The 24,807-nt window shown below is 55.4% G+C and overlaps 1 protein-coding gene across 1 annotated transcript; it reads left to right on the top strand.

The window, feature by feature from the left end:
• On the top strand, positions 1-24,716 carry AHCYL1 (adenosylhomocysteinase like 1). Its single transcript, XM_030465317.1, is given in 24 exon segments — positions 1-309; positions 12,679-12,790; positions 13,157-13,194; positions 13,196-13,301; positions 14,050-14,150; positions 14,866-14,949; positions 14,951-14,969; positions 15,206-15,300; positions 15,831-15,944; positions 16,493-16,556; positions 16,559-16,596; positions 16,598-16,608; positions 16,782-16,845; positions 18,440-18,528; positions 18,867-18,937; positions 19,728-19,822; positions 19,903-19,974; positions 19,976-20,002; positions 20,677-20,709; positions 20,711-20,746; positions 21,556-21,634; positions 22,120-22,169; positions 22,171-22,241; positions 24,587-24,716. Coding segments are annotated over 24 exon segments (1,707 nt in total). The 5' UTR covers positions 1-201.
• The last annotated feature ends 91 nt before the right edge of the window (positions 24,717-24,807 follow it).

The raw sequence follows: 24,807 nt of genomic DNA, 5'->3' as shown, positions 1-24,807 counted from the left end.
CAGCGCGGTGCCCGCAGTCCGCTCCGCAGCCCCCGCGGTTCCGGAGCCTCCGCGGCCGGGACGCTCGGGCCCACTCGAGTCGAACCGGGTTCAATCGAAGCGAACCGGACGGTTCTCGCTTGCCCGCCGTGCTCCGCCTCGCCCGGTACCGCGGGCGGCCGCGGCCCGCGCCCCCGCCGCAGCTGCCGCCGCCTCCTCAGGATGTCGGTGCCGGAACCCTCCGGTGGCGAGGAGGTGAAGCAGGCCAAGGAGGTGGAGGACGCCGAGAAGTATTCCTTCATGGCCACCGTCACCAAGGCCCCCAAGAAGGTACCGGTACCGGTGGGGGCCGGCCCGGTTCCGGGGGAGCAGCCCCCGGTTCGGGGTGGGGATTGGACCTGGGAAGAGTGGGGGGGTGGGAACGCTGGTCCAGTTTTCGGGGGAGGCTGGGAACAGGGGGGGCTGTCCCCATTTAGAAGGGGGGAATCGGTACCGGCGAGGGGGAGCTGGTACCAGAGGGAGGGGTGGTACCAAACATTTGGGGCATAGGGTCCGGCAGGGAGTGCCGGCCCAGTTTGGGGTAGAATGGGCAGGAATTGGGTGCTGGGGAGGTTGGGGGTCTGTACTGGGGTGCAAGGGGCCCAGGGGGAAGCTGGGGAGCAGAGGGGGGGGGGTTCGGCTCTGTCACGGGCGGGACAGGGTGACCCCGGGTGTGGGGAGCAGGGTGGGTCCTGGGGTGGGGGGCACAGTGAGGGGGACCCCTGAAACAGGACAGCGGCAGCAGGGAGCTGGGATCCTGCTGTGGGGCTCTCTGAAGGGCAGCAGGAGGAAATCGGGGGTGTTTAGCACGGGGCTGCTGGTGACACGGGTGGGAGCACGTCTGGGGTTGGGGCAGAAGCTGCCAGAGCAGCCCCGGGCACTGGAGCTCTGCCAAGCCATCCTGTTCCCTTTCATCCCAGGACTCCTGACATCTCCCGGGGCTGCTCTGTGCTGGTGTCACCCTCGGGGGTGTCCCCGTGGCACTGGGGGTGGGTGGGTGCTGGCTGTGCCACCCGGGCAGGACGCCCAGTGACCTGGGTCACCAGCTCTGAGATGGGGAAGGGTGTGGGGAACCCGTGTTCCTGGCTTGCTGTGGACCTGCTGGGCTCACTGGTGTTCTGCTGAGGTCTTGGTTCTGCCTGCAAGGTGGAGTTGTGCTGCCCAGATCCCTGCAGGGACATCGTGTGGAGTGGCAGGGAGTGGGGATGTGCTCCTTGTCTGGGGGGTCTGTGCTGGGATTTTGGGGAGTGTCTGAGCCTGGTGGAGCTGTGGCTGAGGCTCCTCTCCTCAGCCAGGCAGGGGCTGGAGGCTCTCCCTGTTTATCCAGGCTGTGGACATAGCCTGGAGGAAGGAGCAGAGGAATGTGAAGCTGGGATCTCTCTCTTCCAGCAATGGCTCAGCACTTGGGGTTGTTTTTCCCTTTTCATGACCATTCTTTTCCTCCTAGCTGAGGAATTAGTGGTGTTGCTGCCTGGTCTGAGGGGGCAGTGAACTCCTGATCCTGAAGCATCCTCCAGGGCCACAGCACATGTAGTGAGAAGGAAAGTGCTGTATGTGTGAGGAGGATTGAGCCTGCACCCTCAGAAGCAGAATTTGCTCAAGTTTAGTGGGGAGGGGATGTGGGTTCACCCCCAATTCCCTGCTCTGCCTTTCCTGGCTGGGTGCTGCCATGAAAGGTGCCCAGAGCCACCCGGGACATTTGAGGCTGGGACCATCAGCAGCCAGAGAGCTCTTCAGGGAGCTGTGATGCAGCTGAGGTCAAGGAACAGAAATGCTGGGGGCCTGGCTGGTTCCTGGGGCATGGTGGAGGATAAAAGGAGGAGGAAGGGAGTGCTGCCCTCCTGAGATAAGGTACTGAGTGCCCCCAGCTCTGCAGCAGGATGGTAATGAAGCCATTAAAAGGCTTTTCTGGCTGAAGTGAAGTGATTTTTGTGCTCAGCTCCTGCCCCTGGAGCTCTGGGAGTGGCCAGAGAAGAAGATGGTTGGGAGAGAGCTGATTTCCTGGCATGGAGGTTTGGGAGGTGGTGGCACTGCTGAAGCAGCTCCTGCTCAGGGGGGGTTCAGGCTCCTTGACCTTCCCCTCCTAGAGCTGGTGTGAGTGAGTGAGGCCTTTGGAGATGGGGAGGGCAGGAATGGGGCCAAGCTCAGTGCAGGCTCTGTCTCCTCCTTGTGACCTGCCTGCCACTCAAGAGCTTTTCAAAGAGGAGTCTGAACTCCTGCTGGGGCTCAGGGAAAGTGCCACTCTGCAGCAGAGGAGCTGGTGGCAGCCTGCTGCTGTCCTTGTCCCCAGCTGGGACCTGGGCACCATCTGGGAGGTGGCTGGAGGCTCCAGGAGGAGTCAGTGGCATCGTGCTGGGGGCAGCTGTGCAGCCAGGCTGGGGATTGCTGATGGCTTTGCTCCCCCTCTTTAAGGTGAAGAAGTGAAGCAGCAGGAGGTAAGAGATTAAATTTGATGAACTCTGGATTTGTGTTGGAGCTGATGCAGTTGAGGTGAGCAGAGCTGTAGCTTTTCTGCAGAAAGGGGGTGGTTTTCACCCAAGAGTTTGGGTTGCCTGGCTCTGCTGAAGCTCTATTTTTCACTGCAGTTTACAGGGAAATTGGGCTGTCAGCAAAATAAGCCCAGCCTCGGGCTGAGTGAGGTGGTTTTTTTGGCAGGGAGAGCTTTAAAGGCAGAGCTGAGCAATGTTTGAGCTTTCAGCTTTCTCCAGCTTGTGCCTTGATCCTGCCCGGGGAGGTTTGGAAGCATGGAGCCTCATGTCCTGCCCTTGCTAAGGCAATGTGACAGAGGGAGAGCTCAGGGGTGCAGGGTCTGCTCTCCCAGATCCCTCCCTGCCATCACCACTGCATCTGGGTGGCTGCTCCTCCACCCCCCCAGGGCAGCCAAATCCACCTTCCAGTCAGCAGAGCCTGAAGTCCCCTCTGAGCTGAGCTGTGGGTACCCTGCAGTGGGACGGATGTGGCACCACGCTCAGGGCAGGTCCTGTCCCCATCTGTCACTTCACCTCCCCCCACCCCCCGCTGTGTCTCTGAGTGGGGTTGGCTGCCCTGGAGGGCTCCTTCACACCTGGGTGGTGACAGGCAGCCAGGCAGGGGCTCTGCAGGCAGTTTGCTGATTCATGCAGCACCCTGGGGGTGTGGATTCATTGGGTTAAAGTCTCTGATTTGCTTTGGGGGAGCCCCCCGGCCCCCCCATGCCCTGAGGAGCTGGTGAGCCTGTGGCTGCTGTGTTTGGGTAGGGGCTGTGGCTCTGGGGGGCACCCAGAGGGGACCCCACGGTGAGGAGTGCTGATGCAGAGTGCTGCAGCTTTGCTGTGCTGTCCAGAGCTGGAGCTGGGTGCTGGTGGCAGGATATGGGAGCAGGGGAAGGAGGAGAAAGGGGATGGAGCTGCTGTCCCCTGGGGAGGGCTGGATGCCTTCTCCAGAGCATCCCTTCTGCTGCTGCAGAGCTGCTCTGCCTGAGTGCTGTCTGACCTTGCTGCAGTCTGCTGCTTCCCTGCACAGCTCTTTCCCAGAGCCAGGTTTTCTGCCTCATTTTTCCCCAGTCCTGAGTCATCTGAGGTCCCTGCAGCTCTGCCAGGCTGGGTGCTAACAAACCAACCAACCAACCAGCCACCTTCCCCTGGGGCTGCCAGGGGGCTGGGGCTGCCCTTGGTGGTGCTGACAGCTCCTGGAGTCACTTGATTTTCTTCTCTCTTTAATTTCATCCCTCAGACTGCTCATAAATCCTCCTCTGCCTTTGTCTGCTGGTCCAGGGCAGTGCCCATCACCTCCCTTCCTTGTTTCAGCCCAGCACTGTAACCTCATCTGCTTACTTGCCCAAATCCTCTCTTCTTTTGCTTTCCCTCCCTCCCTCCTCTCCCTGCAGTTTTCCTTTTCATAAGAAGGTGCTGGGGCTGGGATGAGTTGAAGGGTTCATCCTCCTCTGTATGGACCTCCTGGGATGGGGTTGGGTATAGGAGAAGCCCAAAGGGTGAGCAGGTTGTTGTGGTCAGATGGTCACAGCCTGACCCACGGGGAGGGCAAACCATGAGCATGTTTGGAAAGGAGAAGGTTTCCTGGGAGCAGCCAGGTCAGCTGTGCTGCTGTGCTAAGTGACAGAACCATCATTACTTCTGTTCTAAGTTGCTCTTGGGTCCTCATCACTTGGGCTTTTTTAGAGGGTCCATTGCTGCCCAGGACCTTGGCCTTGTCACCCAGCATGACTGCAAGGCCAGAAGGTGCTTAATGGAGTTCCTGAACTGGAGAGCAGGAGGAAAGGAGGTTTCTGGGCTCTGATGGGCACAAACCTTCTGCAACCAATGTGCCAGGACGTGGGGTTCTCCTTCTCTGTCCCCCTCCTGCAGTCCCTGAGGCAGGCTCGGGGGGATCTCTGCCCTGTGGAGATGGGGAAGGAGTTGGAGATTCATTCTCCACAGTCTTTCCAACCATCTCTTAGCATTTTTTTGTTTTGTTTGTTTGAGGATCCACTCACCTGAGCTGGGCTCCTTCTCCCTGCTGGGACCAACCTTTCCCCATGAGCACAGGAATTGTGACAGCAGAAGTGCTGTGTTTTCTTTAGACCTTTCCCAAAATGCAAGATGATCTCCTGCTAGGGCCTGGCCTGCTACAATACTTTCTTTGGGACCTGAACAGTTTTCACAGCCCTTTCCAGCTGAGGTTGGAGCCTCTGCTCCCTGCTGGGGCTGGAGGTTGGGACTTTTTTGCTCTGGAAATCATCACTTTCAGGCCAGGTTGGATGACCAACTGGTTTGGTGTGGGGCTTTGCAGGTGAGGATCCTGCCCCTGTTGTTCCCTCTGAGGAGTGGGTGGGTGCCTTGTCCTGGGTGTTGGAGCAGGGGGAGATGTGGGGCTGAAGGGATTTCCTCCTGCTAAGCTGTGTCTTTTATTGACAGGAGTTTCCTGGTGTTTGCAGAGGACTTGCTGTGTTTCCTGCTGAGCCCTTTGATCAGGGCTTGCTTATCTGGGGACTCTGGCTCACCTTCACTCACCAGATGATGGTGACATTTGAGGTGACTGTCCCAGGTTCTGCTCCTGGCCCCGTGGTGCAGAGGACCTTGTGGGGACACTTCAGCAGAGCCTGACCCTGCTCTTCCTCAATTCCTTGGATCAGTGCAGGGCTGGGGGGCTGCTATAGGAGGGTTCTTCCACCAAGGAGGAACATCTTGGTACCGTCTCAGCCTGGAGCCTCTGGTCAGAGCCCTGGGGACTTGGGGACAGCAGCCCCTGAACCTGGTCTGTGCTCTACCCTCCAGCCTCGAGCTGACCATCATCTGGGGACACTTCCCTGGCATTGATCCCCCTGCTACAGGGATCAGGGGCTCTGGGACACTCTGACTGATGGGCCTGGGAGAAAGCTGCCCCTCGGGAGCCTCCGAGGAAGCAGGAGCTGGAAGTTGGGGCTGCTCATGCCTTCAGGGGGCTGCTCTCAGCACATTGGGCTGCTTGAACTCTGAATTTTAATTACACTTCAGGATCAATACGGTGGCCTTGGTAACGAGCTCATTGCTGCTGCAGAATCTGTTTACTTCAGGTCGGTGACAGCCAAAGAACTCAGGTGGCCAAGGACATGATGTTCCAGCTTGTCAAACAGGCTGCATTGTGACTGGGGTGAGGCTCCTGGGAGATGGGGACAGCCCTGGAGCTGCCTGGCAGGACCCCAGCTCCAAGCAGGAGCTGCTTTAATTCAGGAGCTGTGGTTTGGTCGTGGAACAAACCAGAGCTGGGGTTTATCCCACGTGGGAACCTGCTTTGTCCCCAAGGTGTGGGGCACAGGGAAGAGTTCCTTCCAACCTTCTGCAGGGACAGAGCCTGCCTGGCAAGGAGGCTCAGGGCTTCCTCAGGGCTGTGCTGAAATTCATGTTTAGGTTTCCTCCTTCCAGATGGCCTGGGGTGAGGTTCAACCTGGGGCTGGTTTCCATCCCTCCTCCTCTCACCTCCCTGCAGGGAGCCCCAATTTTTGTGCGTTCCTGCACCGTGGGGAGAGGCTCAGATCCAACCTGGGCATGTTTTGGAGTGAGAACATCTGGCCAAGCCCTGTTGACCTTGGAGCTGTCAGCCTCTTCTCTCTGTATTAACCATCCCCTTCTCCAAATAATCTCTGAGCTCTCCATCCCCCAAATGACATCACTCCTTATCCCTCCTGTGGCTGCTGAAAGGGGCTTAGTGGCACCAAACCTTTGGTTTGCAGGAGGGAGGCAGTTCTGCTCCAAAATGAGGAGCTGGTGGCTGGGAGGAGGATGTATGGACAAGGGCCTGGAGGGATGGGATGAGGGGGAAGGGTTTCCAGCTGTAAGAGGGGATATGGAGAGGAGATCTTGGGGAGAAATAGTTTGGTGTGAGGGTGCTGAGCCCCAGGTTGCCCCCAGAAGCTGTGGCTGCCCCATCCCTGGAGGTGCTGAAGGTTGGATGGGGCTTGGAGCCCCCTGGGCTGGGGGAGGGGTCCCTGACCATGGTTGGAATTGAATCATCTTTAAGGTCTCTTCCAACCCAAACCATTCCATGACAAGTCCAGGAAACAAAGTTTGCCCATCCCTTCTGGGCTCCTGGGGTTAAGCTGGGAGTGCAGTGCCCTGAAGGATCCCAGGTGTTGTCCTTGCTCTGTCCCTGCCCTGGAGGAGATGCCCTCTGGTTCCTGGAGTCCAAGGCCTCGGAGCCTTATCTGCTCTGGGGAGCTTTCCCTCCACTCTTGCTGGAGGCACCTTTAACCTCAGGGTGTTTATAAGGCAGTGCTTATTCCCCAGTTACTATTTAACAGCTGGGCACTCCAAATCACATCTCTTATATTTAAATCCTGCCTTTTGTTTATTTTTTCCCCTTTAATTGGCATTTACAGTGATTCCTGTGCTGACTGAAATCTGAGGGTGGTTTCCAGCCTGTTAACCCTTCCTGGAGGCCCATTTCTTGCCTGGTGTTTCTTCTTCTCTGACAGACTTTGGGATTCAGCTCACCATGAGCCATCAGCCCAGAAAACCAAGAGTGTCCTTGGCTGCATCAGGAGGAGCATGGCCAGGGGTTTTATCCCCCTCTGGGGGGGGATTGTCCCCCTCTGCTCTGCCCTCCTGAGACCCCACCTGGGGTAACTCATCAAATTCTGGAGCCTCAGGAGGGACATGGAGGTGCTGAGTGTGTCCAGAGAAGGGACACGAGGATGTTTAGAGGGCTGGAGCACCTCTGCTGTGAAGACACTGAGAGAGTTGGGGGTTGTTCAATGTGGAGAGGAGAAGGCTCCAAGGAGACCTCATTGTGGCCTTCCAGGGTCTGAAGGGGCTGCAAGAAAGCTGGGGAGAGGTGGTGGAAGCCCCCACCCATGCCTGGAAGTTTTTAAGTCCAGTGGTTGACAGGGCTCAGAGCAACCTGAGCTGGTGGGAGGTGGTCACTGCCCATGCAGGGGGGTTGGACCTGGATGATCTTAAAGGTCCCTTCCAACCCTGAAAATTTCCGTGTGAAAGTCCTTGAGTCTCCTCTTGTGCTCACAGGAACTTGTTGGGTTCCACCCTCCCCTCCTCCCCCCCTCAGTGCTTTCCCCGTCTCTGCCAGTGAAGGATGGAGGCTGATAGCAAGGGCTGGGCTGGTTTACTTTGCCAGGACCTCAGAGACCTTTATTTCCTTGTTGGGAATGGTGTAAAGGTTTCCAGGTAGAGAACTGGCTCTGGTTCCTGCTCTGGGAGGTGGCAGGGAGCAAAATCTGCCCTCTGAACCTCCTGGGAGTGAGAGGTACAGCTCCAAGCAGCACTGAGTGAGTGCTGAGCTGCTTCCACCCCCAAAACAGCACCCCCAGACACCTTCAGACTGTGGGGTCTGAATGAAACACTCAGAGGTTTCTTCTGAAGGTTTTGGGGAACCATCAGGAAGAAGTTCTGCTGCTGTAAAGGCCACACCTGGAGCAGAGGCAGTTCTTGCTCCTCCATATGACTTCTTTAACCTTAGGCTGGGCCATTCTTGGTTCTCCTTGAGCCCTTGGTGCTCTGCCAGGGGGAGTGGAGGATCCAGAAGGTGGTGGGGATGGAGCCATAGGCATTGCTAATGCATTCCCCCCCTGCCTGCCCCCAGCCTGGTGCTCTGCCTGGGGGGTATTCTGCTGAGCTGCTTTGAATTGGAAACCTGGATGGCTTGTGAGCTTGGCCACAGCCTTGTGTGACTTGGTGCAGGCACTTTCTCATCCAAGTGTGTGCTGGTTTGCTTGGCTGGAGGTAAAATGGGGGGAGTTAGGAGTCATGGAGACAAATCCACCCCAAAATGCTCCCTTTGGTGACGTTTTGGGGTGAGGACAGTGAGTGGTCGGGGTGGGAGCCTCCCTGATCCCCAAGCCCCCATCCCAGTTTTCCCAGTGCCTGATTTTAGACGTTAGGAAGAAATTGTTTGGGGTGAGGGTGCTGAGCCCCAGGGTGCCCCCAGAAGCTGTGGCTGCCCCATCCCTGGCAGTGCTGAAGGTTGGATGGGGCTTGGAGCACCCTGGGCTGGGGGAGGTGTCCCTGACCATGGCAGGGGGGCACTGGGGGATATTTCCCACCCAAACCATACTGTGATTCTATGATTTTCATTTCCTGCCATCCTTATGGGACACTGGGGTCCAGAAATCCCCCTTTAGGACTGGGTAAGCTCATGGGAGAGGAACTTTACACCCATCCATGTCAGCCCTGCTCAGTTCCACCCCCAGGATCCTCATGTCCCCTCTGGTGCTGGAGCAGGAGCTGCATCCCCACTGCCAGGGGCTGTGATGGGCTCCCTGTTCCTTGTCTTGACACCATCCTTTGGGAACAGGGGGTTGGCTCTCCCAGCCTGCAAGTGGAGCAGAGGGGATCTGAGGACAAGGGCAGCCAAGTCCTCTGAACAAACCAAGTGCCCTGGCACAGCCAGGACTGCTGCCAGCCCCGGGGCCAGCCTGGGAGAAGCACAGTCAGGCTTTGGGGTGGCTTCAGCCCTCGGTCCCAAACGTTGGCAGGAGGTTGTGGGTGGCTCTTGGAGGGCTCTTTTCTCCTGGGGTCCCTTCTCCAGGAAGGGACAAGGGGAGGTGGCACAAGTGAAAGCTGCTGCTTGGCTCTTCTTTTTATCCTAGAAGAGAAGAAAAGCCTCACGCTGGTGATTTTTCCTTTTTGTTTGTTTACTTCTGCTGATGTGTGGCTGAAGAGCCCGCAGCCCCTGGGGTGCCTCTTCCCCTCCTTGCTGCTGCTTTGCTTGAATGTTGAGGACTCACTTTTGTAAATCAGGGGATTAGAACCACTTGGCCTTTAGAAACACCCAAACCCATCAGCCTGTCAGGACCCAGCTCCTCAGGGGGACCAGCACTGTTTGGAGGTGTCCATCTCCAAGTCTGCAAAACTCAGCCTTGGTGCAAGCCCCTGGGTTGGGTCCCAGATGGCTGCAGGTCTGGTGAGGAGGATGAGTGTGGGTTCGAGCTGTGAAAGCATTCCTCATCAGGCTGAATTTCCAGGAATGACAAAGAAATGATGAATTCTTGAAAGATCAAAGCTCATCAGGGCTGTCCTTGCCCTCCCAGCCCCTTCCAGAGAGTTTTTGTTGGGGAGAGGAGAGAAAATAGAGGAATCTGGCTGCCCCAAAGAGCCCTGAGCTCTGCTGCTGGCTTTCTGCAGCCAAAGAACAGGTCCCAGGAAGGCAGAAGTGGATCCCAGGGACTTTTGTGCTTTCCAGGAGCTGCTCTGCTCCCATTCTGCTGTTTCTCCCTGTCTGTACTGTGTTGTCACATCCATGGTCCTGGCGGAGGAAACCTGGGAGGATTTTGGGTGCTTCACTGCTTCCTTCTCATCAGTGATGTGCAGAGCCTCCCCTTGCCCCCACCAGGTTACTCCAGGACAGAAGTGGCTGTCAGGACACTTTATTTTTTTTACATCCCTGTGGATGTGCCATCACTCATGTTGTTCTTAATACTGAAAAAGAAAAAAAAAAAAAAAAGAAAAGAAAAGAAAAAGGTTGCTAAGGCCAACCTGGTGATGCCACTCATGGAGATTCCCCTGAGCAACTGGGGGATTAGGAGCTTTGCTCTGTCACCTTCATGCAGCTGGAGAGCCCAGCACGGGGTGGGTGACAGAGGCAGCTCCCACTCACAGCCCCCACTCACAGCCCCCATCTTCCTCCTCCTTCATCTTCCTCTCTGCCAGATGCTGTGTTAATTTGCCAGGTTCCACAGGGGGTTTGATGTGTGAAATGGTTCCTTTGAATTCTGCTCACAACCTTTACTGATAATTTTAGACAGGGGCAGCTTGTGCTAAGCTGCAGTTCAGATGAGCCCTGGTAAAGCCCTGGCAGGGATTAACTGTGGTTAATTCAGCACTTGGTTTTTTCAGTGCTGGTTTAGTTTGCCCCTGGAGCTCAAACCCCATGGTTCTAGAACTGGTTTCTCCCCTCAGGAGTGGGGCTGTGCCTCAGAGCTGGCTCAGCACTCATGGCCAAACCTCTGAAGGGGATGACAGCACCTGGGAAGTCACAGTTGTGGGGATTGCCCTCATTCCCCACCTTCTTCTTCCCATCACATCCCAAACGAGCTTTTCTCTCCCAGGCCTTCCAGGCACCACGTTTCACTGCAGGGCAGAGCTCCTTGCTCAGCATTCCCATGTCCTGGATGCTGTCAGCAGGGACAGACACCTCTCTGTATCCTGGTCTGGAGCAGCAAACCTGGGTGATCCCTTTTTTCTCCCTCCCTTCCTGGCTTCACTTCTTCCCTGCGAATGTTTCCCTGATATGGGGAAAATTCCCCTGTTAACCCTTTAGGACGTTTCTTGGGCCATGTTTCTACCTTCTGGTTTGGGAAGTTGTCAGAGGAAAAGGTGGTCAGAAGGGGTGAAAATCTTGTTCTGAAATGATTGATTTCCCCCTGCTGGAAATGCTCCTGAGCAATACACAGCATGGAGTGGAGGTGTCTGGGGAGGATTGATCCCAGCAAACCTTGAACAAATTCCAGCAATATCATTTCTTGGTTGGGAAACCACTGTGTGTGCCAGCACCCGAGGACATGGCTGTTACCTGCCCGGTGTTGCTGGAAGTGCTTTTCCATCTATTTATCTCCTGGTACCAGCTCTCCTGGTGGTTCTGGTGTCCTCCAGATCCTCCCTCTGCCCTCAAACCATTGCAAAACAAAACCCGCAAACTCCCATTTAGTGTTCCCGCTCCTTCCACTGATGCAAATTCAGGCAATTTACGTCAGGATGTGGTGGGAAGTCTGCTCTGGGAAGCTGATAACCCAGCTGAAGTGTAGCCAGGACCCAGGAGCTGGCTTAGAAAAAACCTTTCAGTGGCAGCACCCACAGAAATGCTTGGGATTCCTGGTGGGGTGTGGTGATGGACCCGATCTGGTGCTGGTCTGGAGTCACCTCTGTCCCCAACCTTGGGCTGAGCACTGGGTTTTGTGTCCCTCTTTCCCCTCCTGAGCAGAAACCCAATGCTTTTCTTGACCTATCTCTCCCTGGCTCCATTTTACAGCCCCGACTGCTGCTGCTGACAGCCCCGACCCAAACGATGCAGATTCCTCCTTCCTGGGATGGATCATCTCAACTAAGTGGTTTCATTCTTCTCCCCTTGAAAGCTCCTTCCCACATCAAAGCTTTTAGGGATGGTTGTGGCAAGGAAAACCCCTCCTTGGGGCCACTGGGGCCTGTCTCTTTCATCAACTTGATTTCTTCAGGACCCTTCCCAAGGTCTCCTGGGGCTGCTTTGAGAATCCCACCCCCTGCAGGATGTCTCATTACTGTTAAGTGGCAAAATTAAATCCTGCAGTGACAGGATCAGAGGGAAGAGGCATCTTTGTCAGAGTCTCCTGCGTGGCAGCGTGCTGGGGAGGGAGGCATCAGCCTGGATTTGTTGGCTTTTTTCCTAATTCCCTTTCATCTCCATTGCCTTTCTCTTGCAGAAGCACCAATAAGGTTTGGTTTGTTTGGGGTTTTTTGGGGTTTTTTTGCTGGTTGGTCACAAAGAGATGAGTGCAGCAACTGAACAAGTTTGGGGCTATTTTCCCCTCTCCTCCTTTTGGCCCAACTTGACTTTGAGCTGGTGGTAAGTGTTGGAGCCTTTGGCCATGAGAGGCAGGAGGAGGGGTGGCTCTTTGAGGGCTTCTCTTACAATGGAAACATCTGGAAGGCAGAGGAGACCGAGCGGCGACGCAACATCAACTGCTTTTTTTTTTTCCTGTTGAAATGTTCTCTCTTGCTGAGGTTTGTTTTTTTTTTTTTTTCCCCTCTGCTTTTTAGTGTTGCTTTTGGAAGGAAGAGCTGTGTTTTTAACCTGAGGGATGCTCTGCTCCTGGGGAAGGGCACCAGGGATCTCACTGCTGTGTTTTTGGGCTGAAACCAGTTGGGATGGGGTTGGAGTCAGGATCAGGGGCTCTGCTTGTGCAGGGCTTGGCTTGAGGGGCTGCAGGGTATCTGTGTCGTACAAGCAGTCCTTGGAGGAGCCTCAGGGAGCCAGCCATGGACTAAAGTGGATGTTTAAAGCCTCACTGGGTGTCTTTGATTTTCATCTTCAGGTGCTGCCATAAGCTGGTGAGGAGGGGTTCAGGTGTTGGTGGCTGTAGCCACAGTTTGGTGACGCTCATTTCCCCGACTGCAGCAGTCAAGGGGGACTGAAGGGAAGAGCCCCGGGGCCCATACAGCCTGGAAAAAACTGTAAGGAGTCTGTGCTGGTTTAACACTTCTCTCCCTTTGCACTCCTCAGCAAATCCAGTTTGCAGATGACATGCTGGAGTTCACCAAGTTCCCCACCAAGACGGGACGCCGCTCCCTGTCCCGCTCCATCTCCCAGTCTTCCACTGACAGCTACAGCTCTGGTAGGTGCTGGGCTTCTTCTCCATGCCTGATCCTCTCCTGAATCCAACCTTGCTGCTGCTGGGAACATGCTGCTTGCATTACACCTTGGGATGCTCCATGCTGCTGTGTTGTACTTGGACATGGAGGGGATAATTCTGAGGGTTCCTGAAAGCTCAGGTGTCGATTGGCATTAGCAACCATCAGTTCCCTAACTAACAGTTCTGGGTTGGTTTAGGGAGCAAGAGGGCAAAATTCCTTCTGGATGTCAGCTTTCCTCAGGAGGCTTGTAGTTTGAGCCACAAGTGTGAAATCTGGGAAGCGAAACGGAGCAGGAACCTGGAGGGTTGGAGGTCCTGGGGTAACACTCCTTCCTCTCCTGGCTTTAGCTGCCTCCTACACAGACAGCTCTGATGATGAGGTGTCCCCCCCGAGAGAAACAGCAAACCAACTCCAAAGGCAGCAGCAATTTCTGTGTGAAGAACATCAAGCAGGCAGAGTTTGGACGCCGGGAGATCGAGATTGCTGAGCAAGGTGAAAGTGGAGCTTGGGGTTGCTGGGGGCCTGTGGCTGGGAGACCAGGAGCTGAGCCATGGCAATCCCCACAACTCCAGCCTTGGGTACCCTGTGTGCCCCCTGCCCCAAATCAACAGGTTGTGTGGGGAAGATGTGACAGCAAACAGCTGGGGTGGCATCCATGCTCTGACACCAGCAGGGCTCAGTGGTCTGGTGGCTTTGGATGAGAAGCCTCCATGGGTGAGGATCTTGCAATGCTTTTGCTGACATGAAAACTGACAGTCCCAGCCCCTTCCCCTGGGAGCTGTGGGGAGCTGAGTTACCATTGCTAGTGGGGTGATTGGGTAACTTTGCTTGCAGGCTCCTTTTCTTACACACATGCTGCCAGAGCCTTGGAAGGGGGATGATAATCCAGGCACATTTCAAGCAGCTCTTGTGAGCTGGGGCAGCACTGGTTTCATCTTCTTTAGGTGCTGTTCAGCTGCAGGGCTGGTGACTGTCCCTAGCTGAGCCAGAGCAGATGTTTTCCTTGGGCTGTGCCTGTTCCAGAAATCTCTTGTGACAAATGACACTGGTAATTTGGTCCTATTTTGGCTGGACCTCCCAGACCAGGGACAAGGAGTTTTCTCCCCTAATTGTATAACAACTCTAGCAAGAACTCTAGGGCTGGATGTAGCCTGAAAGACCCCAGGAAGGAGAGCTGGTCTGACACAGAGAGGCCTCTCTGGCCTAAGCTGTCATTAAATCCTCTCTCTTCCTTTTGCAGACATGTCTGCTCTGATTTCACTCAGGAAACGAGCTCAAGGGGAGAAGCCTTTGGCTGGAGCTAAAATTGTGGGCTGTACCCACATTACAGCACAGACTGCGGTGAGTGGGGGCTTCTTTGGGGTGTCTGGGCTGTGAGAGAATATTTTTTTTCCCTCAGGGAACAAAAACTCTTCAGTTTCCCAGCTTTGGGAAATCAGGAGAATCACCTTCACTTTCCTGGAAACATCTTGGAGAAGTTCTGCCCCCTGTGCTGCCCCAGGGCAGTGGTTGCTGGAGTTGATCTCTGATGAGTTCCTTGCTGTCTGTTGCACCTGGGGGCCCTGTGCCCCCCTCAGGCTGCAGGACAGGCCCTGGAAGAGCCCCTGGAAGAGTCCCAGACTGGGCTGCTGGAGTCAGTAGCTGGGAGGTGGGTGCAGGAGTGCAGGGATTCAGGGATGCGTGGGTCAGGATTAAAGGCAGGTGAATGGATGGAGGACACCAGCTGTGGACAAAGAGAACTTGATCCTTGTGATCCCTCAAATTTATCCTGAGTATAAGGCCAATTTTGGTCACCTGGCTGGTCCATTCCTCCCTACAGGAGGGTCACAGGTGTCACCCCTTCCCTCCCTTTTATTTATGTTTCCCAGAACCAAGCAGTGCCCTTGGTTCCCCACACCGTTCTCCAGCAGGAGCTATAACTATCGGGCATTGTCAGTCCTGGAACCAGACACCTCCTGCAAAACACTGCATTCACTTCAGGAAGTGCAGCTCCTTCAAGGAGACTTTAACTCCCAAATCAAAGAGGACTGAAAGCAAAGTGTCCCTTCTGCTGCAGGTGCTGATCGAGACGCTGTGTGCGCTGGGAGCACAGTGCCGTTGGTCTGCCTGCAACATCTATTCCACCCAGAACGAGGTGGCAAGCTGCCTTGGCAGAAGCTGGTGAGTACAGCCAAGCCCTTCCTGCCCCTTCTGCCTCTCCTTTTCCCCCAGCTGGATGGATTTAAGGGAATGGCTTAGACCAAATAGCTTGTAGGGAGGGACAGCCAGGTTTGATCCTGTGGTTTGAATCTCCCCAGGGCCGTTTGGCCCTCTTGTTTAGGGCTGTCTCCAGTTGGCCAAGCAGGAGAGAGCTCTGCCAAGCTCAGCAGGTGCCAAGGATGCTCCTCTTCTTTTAGGTGTTGCTGTGTTTGCCTGGAAGGGGGAGTCAGAGGACGACTTCTGGTGGTGCATTGACCGCTGTGTAAACGTAGATGGCTGGCAGGCCAACATGGTAATGAGCCTTCTTCCAGCCCTCCTCTTCCTCTGGGGAGTGGCCACTGGGTGCTCCTCACCCTTTCTTCCCTGGGGCTGGTCCTGGGAGCCTGCTGGGCATCTGCTGGTGTTGCAAAGGCCTCTGAGCCCTCGTTAAAATGAGGCTCCTGGAGAAGAGCAGCCAGGGCTGGGTCGGTGACCACTGTGGGGGTTGTGGGAGCTGCAGAGGTGGTTGTGGTGTCCTCCTGATCTCAGCCTGTTCAGTTAGTGCTGCCTGTGGTCACATTTCCAGGCTGCAGAGCAATAGCAGGGGCAGAAAACCCTGTTAGGATCCATCAGGTCCATGCAGGGGGTAAGAAATCCTCTCTGGTTTTGGAGAAGCCCTCGAGTTGCTGGCAGCTAGGGGAACACAGGAGTCCTGGCTCCCAGGCCTCTGCCCAGACAGCCCTCTGATTCTCTGCATCTCCTCTTGCCCCATCCTGTCCTTCCCAAGTGCTTTTTTCACTGGAGGGACTGACTGCTCCATGTTCTTCCTTGCCTGTTCTCTAGATCCTGGATGATGGTGGGGACCTCACCCACTGGGTTTATAAGAAATATCCCAATGTATTCAAGAAGATCCGAGGGATTGTGGAGGAGAGTGTGACTGGTGTGCACAGGTAGGAGGTCTGGGAAGGCTGATCTGGAGATCACAATCATGGAATGGTTTGGGTTGGGAGGGACCTTAAACCCCCCCCAGTGCCACCCCTGCCATGGTCAGGGACCCCTCCCCCAGCCCAGGGTGCTCCAAGCCCCATCCAACCTTGGACACTGCCAGGGATGGGGCAGCCACAGCTTCTGGGGGCAACCTGGGGCTCAGCACCCTCACACCAAACAATTTCTTCCTCATCTTCAACCTCAATCTCCCCTCTTCCAGTTTAAATCCATTTCCCCTCATACCTCTCCAGGTCCCAAGTCCTTCCCCAGCTTTCCTGGAGCCCCTTCAGGCACTGGAAGGTGCTCTAAGGTCTCCCCAGAACCTTCTCTTCTCCAGGCTGAACACCCCCCAACTCTCTCAGCCTGGCTCCAGAGCTGCTCCAGCCCTCCCAGCAGCTCCAGGGCCACCTCTGAACTCAATCCAACACCTCCTTGTCCTTCCTGCCTTGGGGACTCCAGCACTCAGCAGGAGGGGGAGCAGAAGATCTCATCTGTGTCCTGTCCCTCTCCTTTTTCAGGCTGTACAGCTCTCCAAGGCAGGGAAGCTCTGTGTCCCAGCCATGAACGTCAACGACTCCGTCACCAACAGAAATTTGATAATTTGTATTGCTGCCGGGAGTCCCATCCTGGATGGGTGAGTCCAGCCTTCCTCCAGCCTTCCTCCTCATCCCTGTCTTCATTCTCCCAGTGGTGGATGTGGCTCTTCCCCCCTGGCTGGGTGCTGGCAGGACCTGGTTTTGGGGGCTGATCTGCCAGCAGAGGTGTGCGCTTGACTAATCCCAACACAGGTCTCTCTCTGTCCCCCAGCCTGAAGAGGACCACGGATGTGATGTTTGGAGGGAAGCAAGTGGTGGTTTGTGGTTATGGGGAGGTGAGTTTCAGCAGCAGCAGTCGGTGGGGGTAGGGGTCAGCCTCCCCCCAAGCCTCTCTGCCCCTCAGCTCAGTGTCCTGCTTCTTCTCTGGGCAAAGACCATGTGTCCTTGCTAGAGGAGCAGAGCCATCCTGGTGAGTGCTTACCAGGGAGATCTTGCTAGAACCTGCTGGGAGGCTGGAGAACAAGCACCAGCTTTTCCAGTTTGCCTGCAGATTAGCTGGGCTGCAAATACAACAGTTGCTGGGAGTTCTGGCCTGAATTTTAACTTCCCATGGGTGCTCCCATCTGTTGTCCCTGGCCTGAGTTCAGCATCCAGCCTGGCTCTCACCCAGCCTGTGGCAGAGGAGGTGGAGGAGCAGGCTGCATCTCCTTGGTGGATAATGTTTTGGCAAGAGGGAATCAATTCACCAACTTGTAAATGAATCTGTCCTGGAAGAGCACAGAGCTGGGAGCTGACACCTTCCCTCCATCTCTGCACTGTCTGCGGGGGTGTTTATCTTCCCTGCTCTGTGAAAGGGACCTGGCAGTAGCTGCAAATGCTCTTCCCAGCAGGAACATGCTTCCTAATTTATTTAGACACCAGTGGAGCTCAGCTCTGCTTGACCAAGAGGCTGTGCTGGCTCTGGCCCAGGTGCTCCAGGGTGGTGTCTGAGTCTCCAGCCAATGAGATGTGCTGGGTGGCTGCAGTCTCCAGGCTTCTCCTGAGTTTTTCTGGACTGTCTCAAAGCAAATGAGTCCTTCCACCCTCACTGCTTTTCCCTTTGCACGGGGGTTGGAGTTGGGCTTTTGACACAGGGTTGTAGTGAGAGGGACAAGGGGAAATGGTTTCAAACTTGAAGAGGGGAAATTTAGGTTGGACAGTAGGAAAAAATTATTTCCTGTGAGGGGGGTGGGATGCCCAAGGAAGCTGTGGCTGCTGCCCCATCCCTGACAGTGTTGGATGGTGGGAGGTGGTCCCTGCCCATGCAGGGGGTTGGATCTGGATGAGCTATGAGGTCCCCTCCAACCCAAAACCATTCTCTTAAGTCTGTTTCTTGCCTGGCAGTATCCTGCTGGTCAGAAAATGGTGCTGAGCACAAATGCATGCAGGTTATTCAAGTGTTAGGGTGGATAAGTGGTGTGGAGAACCAAAACTGCAGTTTAATTTGCTCAGGGGAGAGGCAGAGCTGCTGTTCCAGGAGTTTTGCTCTCCTCTGAGCTGATGTGGGGAGTACGGGATGGAGGACCAGGGCAGGACAGCTCTGAATGCCAAAAACCCCCAACTTTTAAAGGTTTAAAGGGGGGGTGGGTGGGGATGCAGACTCACCCAGACTGAGGTTCATCTCAGGGAGCTCAGAAGGGCTCCTGGGGGCTGGGTGGGCTTTGAGGTATTTTATTTTTGGAACCCCCCTGCCAGCTGGAGGGTTGGTGGCCCTCCTGGAGGTTGGTGGCCCCCGGGTGGGAGCTGGGCTTGCAGCACAAGTGCCACTCAGCAGGCACATGGCTGAGCTGCTCCAGATGGTGGGGATGAGCACCTGGGACAGGCTGGGGCTGTGTTAGGGAGGGGGTTGTAGTCCCAGTGTGTCCTGTGTTCATCTCATTGCCTTGGCAGGTTGGCAAGGGGTGCTGTGCTGCTCTGAAGGCCCTGGGAGCCATTGTCTATGTCACAGAGATCGACCCCATCTGTGCTCTCCAAGCCTGGGTAAGATGGGATGTGTTGCTTCTCTTCACCACAGCTGCCTTTAAACCTCCAGGAGGATCTGGGAGGAACATCCATCCTGTGATGGGGAAGGGCTGGGGTGCCTGCACCTTGGGAATGCTCCTGGAGGTTTGTGCAGAGCTGGCTGAATGCTCCAGAAATCCCTCAGCTCCTTCAGCTTTTGGGAGAGCAGCTTTGACTCTGCATCCTTTGCACAGCCCCCCCTGATGCCCCGGGGTGTGGGAGCACAGCCTGGCTGCTGTGTGAGCAAGGAGGGGCAGAGAGGGAACAGGTTTCTCCTCCTCATCGTGGTCCCTCTCCCTCTTTTGTTTTTTCCCAGCATGGATGGCTTTCGGGTGGTGAAGCTGAGTGAGGTGATCCGTCAGGTGGATGTTGTCATCACCTGTACAGGTAGGGCTGGAGAAGGTGGTGGCTGAGCCTTGGGACAGGTTGGGAAGGAGCAGCCCCTTCCCAAGTGGGTGTCTCAGGGGCAGAGAACACTTGACTGCCATTTACAGCACCAATAGCTGTGCTCTGCCAGAGCTTTTCCTCCTACCCCCTGCCCAATCTCCTGCTTGGCCACAGTCCCCCTCAGCCTCCGGGAGGAGGGACATCCCAGCCATGTGTCCCAAGTCTATGCTGGGGTCTCCTGGAGCCTGGTTAACTCATGGGATGAAAGTTCAGTGGTCATCCCATGGATTTCTCTGATGTCACATCCTGTTTTTGAGGTTGTTTGGTCTGGAGCAGAGGAGGTTGAGAGGAGACCTTAGAGCTCTCTTCAGCTGCCTCAAGGGAGGTTGGAGTGGAGAAAAAGCCTCTGCTCCTGAGGGATGGGATAGGAGCAGAGGGAAGGGATGGAAGCTGTGCCAGGGGAGGTTTAGGCTGATGTTAGGAAATATTTTGTCACTGAGAGGGTTGTCAGGCATTGGAATGGCCCAGGACAGTGGTGGAGTCCCCATCCCTGGAGGCACTGAAAAGGCATTTGGAGCTGGTCCTTAGGGACAGGGTTTAATAGTGAGATGATGGTGCTGGTCACAGGTTGGACAGGATGAGCTTAGAGGTCTCTTCCAACCTCAACGTTCTGTGATTCTCTGTTCATTTGATGTTGCCCCGAGCTGACTCAAGAACAGGGCAGGAGAAGTTGGAGGCTTCCACTCTGTATTCCCACTTCCTTGGGGGTTCACCCATGGCCTCTCCCCAGGAAACAAGAACGTGGTGACCAGAGAACATCTGGATAGGATGAAGAACAGCTGCATCGTGTGCAACATGGGCCACTCCAACACTGAGATTGATGTGGTGAGTCCCAAACCCCTCCACACACCTCACTCTGCTCCCACCAGCACTCCAACCTCTCCCTCCTCCTCCTCCTCTTGCAGACCAGCCTCCGGACCCCCGAGCTGACCTGGGAGCGAGTCCGCTCCCAAGTGGACCATGTCATCTGGCCAGATGGGAAAAAGGGTGGTGCTGCTGGCTGAGGTGGGTTTGGGTCTCTCTTTGGGAAACCACTGAGCTTGGATCAGAGATTTTGACCAGGTGGAAAGGTGCTCCCTCTTGCTGGGCTATATTTTAGACTTGGATATTTAAAGCTGTGAAAAGAGGAAGATGTGGAAATCCTCCTGTGGAGGAGGCTGATGTCAGAAAAGATGAAGGGAGGCAACATGTACTCTGGATTTCCCCATTTAGCCAGCCAACAAGTGGGTGATTAGAGGATGCTAAAATCCATCCTCAGGCGGCAGTGTAAAGCAAGGCAGAGCTCAGGAAAGGGTTTCCTGACTTTTTTCTTGTTTTATTTTCCCTTTATTGAGGCAGGGGAGGTCCCACATACCCATCTGGCTCTGCTCTCTCCAGCCTGGAGCTGTCCCTGTCAGCCAAACACAGTTTGCTTCTGCTTTTGGGCAAGGTGGTTCCTCTTCCCACTGGCAGGAGGAGGGAATGGCTCCACAATGTTTTCCTGCCTTAAGGCTCAGGCTTAGAGAGGAAACTGAGGCAGAGTTTTGAAGACTCTGCTCACATAGGTGGCCCTGGAATCAACTCTGGCTGTGGTTGTCCCCTGCCCCAGGGTGGGGGTGGAGCTGAATCCCATCTGGAGACTCCATTTGGTTTGGTTTTGGGCACAATTCAGCTCTTTGCAATATTCTGCTGTCCTCTAGGGCCGACTTCTCAACCTGAGCTGCTCCACAGTTTCCCACCTTTGTCCTCTCCATCACAGCCACCACTCAGGTCTGTATGCTTGCATTGTCAGGGTGCCAGGGGTGGGGGAAGCTCGGGGGGGGGCTTGCGTGATCCTTGGGGTGGGGATGGTTTGGGAGAAGCTGGAAACACACAGCTGGATGGGTTCTTGGGGTGGCAGAGCAAGGCTTTGGTTTTTATTAGGATTTCTGCATTACCAACCCCCCCCTTCTCCTTCAGTGAGTTTTGGGGATCTGGAAACCAGTGGTTAAGATGCTCCCCAGCACCCAGCTTGGTCTTGCACTGTTTGTCCTGACTGCCTCTCTAAAGGAAAGGGGGATTAAATTTGCCTCTGCTCTGCCCTCAGCAGTCAGTCCTGGCTGCATGAGGAGTTGTGGTCAGTGAGAGATGGAAGAAACCTTCTGGAAGCCTGGAGGGAACTGCTGCCTGGCTGGGGACAGCCCTGGTGGGGCAGGAGTCCCCCCTAAGGGTGGGGAATGAGAGCTGCTCCTCTCTCCTCCATCCCCATGTTCTGGCTTTCTCTGGGGTGTTAAGCCCAGGTGCTGCAGCTGGGTGGCAGCTCATCTCCCAGCTCTCTGCTCCTCCCTCAGTGGTGATGGAGACCCTGGAGAGGGAGTACCTCCTGGAGAGGGATGCACCCAGAGGAGGGGATCCTTTCCTTCAAAGCATTTTGGAAACCATAGAATCATTACGCTTGGAAAAGACCCCTTAGACCCAAACTCCAATGCTGATCCCGTCCCTCAGTATCCCAAACCCTCATCCCTGCTGCCAGGAGCTATTGTGGGTGTCCATCCTGCCCAGGTTGGTGGCTGTCCCTGATGTCCCTCTTGTCCCTGCAGGCTCTGGCTCTGATTGAGCTCTACAACGCTCCCGAGGGCCGTTACAAGCAGGACGTGTACCTACTGCCCAAGAAGATGGGTGAGTGAAAACAGCCCCCGTGGGCCTATCCAGGGTGAAGGCAACCCCCTGTGGACTTGTCCCCCAGGCTGCCAGGGGCTGGTGGGTTTGGATGCCAGGAGAGACTCAAACTTGAGCTGGAATAAACTTCCAGCAAGAGGATGGGTCTGTGGGAAGCCATCAAGAGGCAGCAGCCTCAAAACACATGGAGGTGGTTTGATTTCTTTTCTCTGCTGCTGGCCTTGATCCCACAGCCTTCCTGCTTAGAGGGTTGGTTTGTTTTGGGTTTTTTTTCTATGCAGCCCTTGTGCCTTTTGGTGCACATCCAGCCCTGCTCAGCACCAGACCTTGTGCTCAGCTCTGTCCTGGGTTTCTCTGACACTGAATCCATAGTGCTGGATGGCAAGGGACTGCCTGGCCTGAGCCTTGCTGCTCCAGCCTTTTCCTACCAAGGTGGTGAGTCCCTACATCACCCCTGATCCCTTTTTCCCTCTCCCTTTTCCCAGATGAGTACGTTGCCAGTTTGCATTGCCCTCGTTTGACGCCTCACCTGACGGGAGCTGTCCGGACGATCAGGCCAGTACCTGGGACTCAACAAAAATGGACCTTTCAAACCCAATTACTACAGGTCAGTGCTGGCCAGGGCTGGGGGCCTGCATCTGCCCACCCAGCAGGTGCTGCTGGAGGCATCCCCTTGCACCTGGGGACAGCAGCAGCTCCCAGGAGCAGTCCCCAAGCACCCACAGCCTCACTGTGCCCTCCCTTCTCTTCTAGATACTGATGGACCATACCCATGAAGGACCAGACCACACAAGACAACATTAAGAGAGATTATTTTAAAGATCCTGTTTATTTTTTTGTTTGTTTGTTTTTTTTTAAACCCAAACAGAAGAACCTGTTTTACATTTATCAATGTGATTTTAAGGTCATTTTTGTCGTTGTTGTTTTTTTTTTTCCCTTTGATTTCACCCTTTTTTTTGTATTTTTTTTTTTGTGCTCACATCTTCTGTCTGATCTTGGCAGACAACCTGGGCTTTGCTTCTTGCTTTCCTGTGGCAGAAGCCACTGATGGTTCCCAGCCCTGGCTCCTGGGGAGGTTTTCCCTTTCCTGATGTGCCAAGGGCACTTCATTCCTGCAAGCAATGGTGTTCTTTTTTATTTTTAATTATTCTTTCTTTTTTCCCACCTTCCCAGCCCGTGTTAGTCTCAGCCGAGATCCCTATGGCTACGGAGATGCTCTTTTACCTTACCTTACGTTTCTTTCTTTGTGTGGGTTATCTGCAACTTCTAAATTGCCTTAAAAGAGCCCAGTTTAGCTGCTAGGAGCAACGCTCCGAGCGCTGCTTGGGAGCAGAGTGGCGCCTGGTGGCCACCTCGCGAATAGGTGACAGTCCCCAAGCCCCGGCCAAGGTCCCTGTGCCCGAGGTGGCTCAGGTTTGGTGGGGAGGGGTTCACTGTCTCAGGGTGCTAATCAGAATTTTGGATGAGGGTCGCTTACCCAGCATTGTCTTCATCTCTCCTCGGTTGTTTGTTTTTTTTTTTTTTAGCTAAACTGCACCTTAATTGTTAAACATTTTTTGTTGTTTTGGTTTTTTGGTGGTGTTTTATTTTCTTTTTTCCCCCCCTTCTTGATCCTTACAGAGCTGTTTTAAAGGGAGGGGGGAAGCAGCAGGGAATGTGGCTGAGCTCACTGCATCCCAGTGGCCCCATCTCCCCCCAGGGGGTGGTTTGAAGGGTGTCTGAGGCTTCGTTGGGGTTTTTGGAGTGCCATTTCACTTTTTTCTTCTAAGAGGGAATGCAGAAATGAGCCTTTCCCCTCCCCTCAGCTCCCCCTCACTGCCCCAGCCCTTCCCTGCCCTCCTCCAGCACCTTTCCATCACCTCCTTCATCCCTTCCCCTGACATCCTTCTCTTTTACATCTCTTGCAGCTTGTCCCAGGACAGGGTGGTGGTGGGAAGCTCCCGACAACCCAGTGAGGTTTCTTGGCATTTAACTTTTTTTTTTTTTTTGTCCTCCTCAAATTGCTTCTTTCTCCCCAGAGCACAGAGGAGGGGAGGAGGATCCCCACTGCCAGCACCTCCTGGTACATGGATCACGGAGATGTGGTACCCGAGGCTGCTCCTTCCCCTCCCGGGGCTGGGGATGCCTTTTGGGTGCTCCCCGGGGCTCTGCAGGGTTTTGGGGGGTGCAAAGCTCCTTCTTGGGATGGGGAGGAAGATGGGGAGGGATGCTCATGGCTTTGCTCACCCTCCTCTTTTCCCCTCCTGGCGCTCTCCTGCTTTTTCCCACCCTGCCCACACTCCTCCTGGGCTGGTGCTGCCCCACTCACTCTCCCCAGGGTTTTTTGGGGGTCTTCTGCTTTGTGGAGACCCCTCCAGCATTCCTCAAAGTTCAGGAGGCACTCGAGGGAGGTGAGATGGGTGGCTGGAAGGAGGAGGGAGGCTGTGGTTGGGGGTCACAGTCCCCCCCCTCCTGTCCCTGTGAGGGGTCACAGCTCAGTGTGAGCCAGGGCAGGGGTTTGGGGGAGCCCCCCGGGGGGGTGGTGATGGCAGCGCCGGGGCTGGGAGGGAGAGGTTTATTTTGTATATGAATGATTTTTAATGAATGCAATATTAATCCTTGCAGATGAGCAATAAAATCGTTAAAGTCTAATTAAACTATAAGGAAAAAAACCCCAAATGCTGGCCCTGGTGAGCAGTTTGTTTGGAAGATCAAGAGAACGCAGCCCCTGGGGTGCTTCTGAGTTGAGTCTGGGTTCTTGGTCCCCTCCAGACGGGCTCTGGGCACAACGGGGCCCCCGTGGCAGCTCCGCAGTCCCGTTTGGTGCCCCCCGGCTGGGGCCTGATCCCCTCTAAGCCCCTCTGGTCCCTCGCCCTTGGGAATTTAAACCCCACCGGGTCGCTCTGTCTGGTTCCACTCTCAGCCACACCAGGCCCCGTCCTTAGGGCTCTGGATTCCCCCCCCAAACCACAGGGTTCGAGGCTCCCGGACCCCTCAGCCCGGGCTCTGCCCCTTCCTGCCTCTCCCAACATGGCGGCCTCCAGCGGCGGGAGGGCGGAAGTGCCGCTCCCACATGGCCGCCCCCACCTCTTCGCACGCCTAAGATGGCGGCGCGGAGGCGGGAGCACTGCCTCCTTCATTCCCGGGCCGGGCGCTGCCCCCTTCGCGGCCACCGGGGGCGGGGAGCGATGGGC

This window comes from Calypte anna, chromosome 26 (genome assembly GCF_003957555.1).
Source record: "Calypte anna isolate BGI_N300 chromosome 26, bCalAnn1_v1.p, whole genome shotgun sequence".
Taxonomy (NCBI): domain Eukaryota; kingdom Metazoa; phylum Chordata; class Aves; order Apodiformes; family Trochilidae; genus Calypte; species Calypte anna.
The sequence above is the reverse complement of the archived record's forward strand: the minus strand, read 5'-3'. Positions and strand labels throughout refer to the sequence as shown.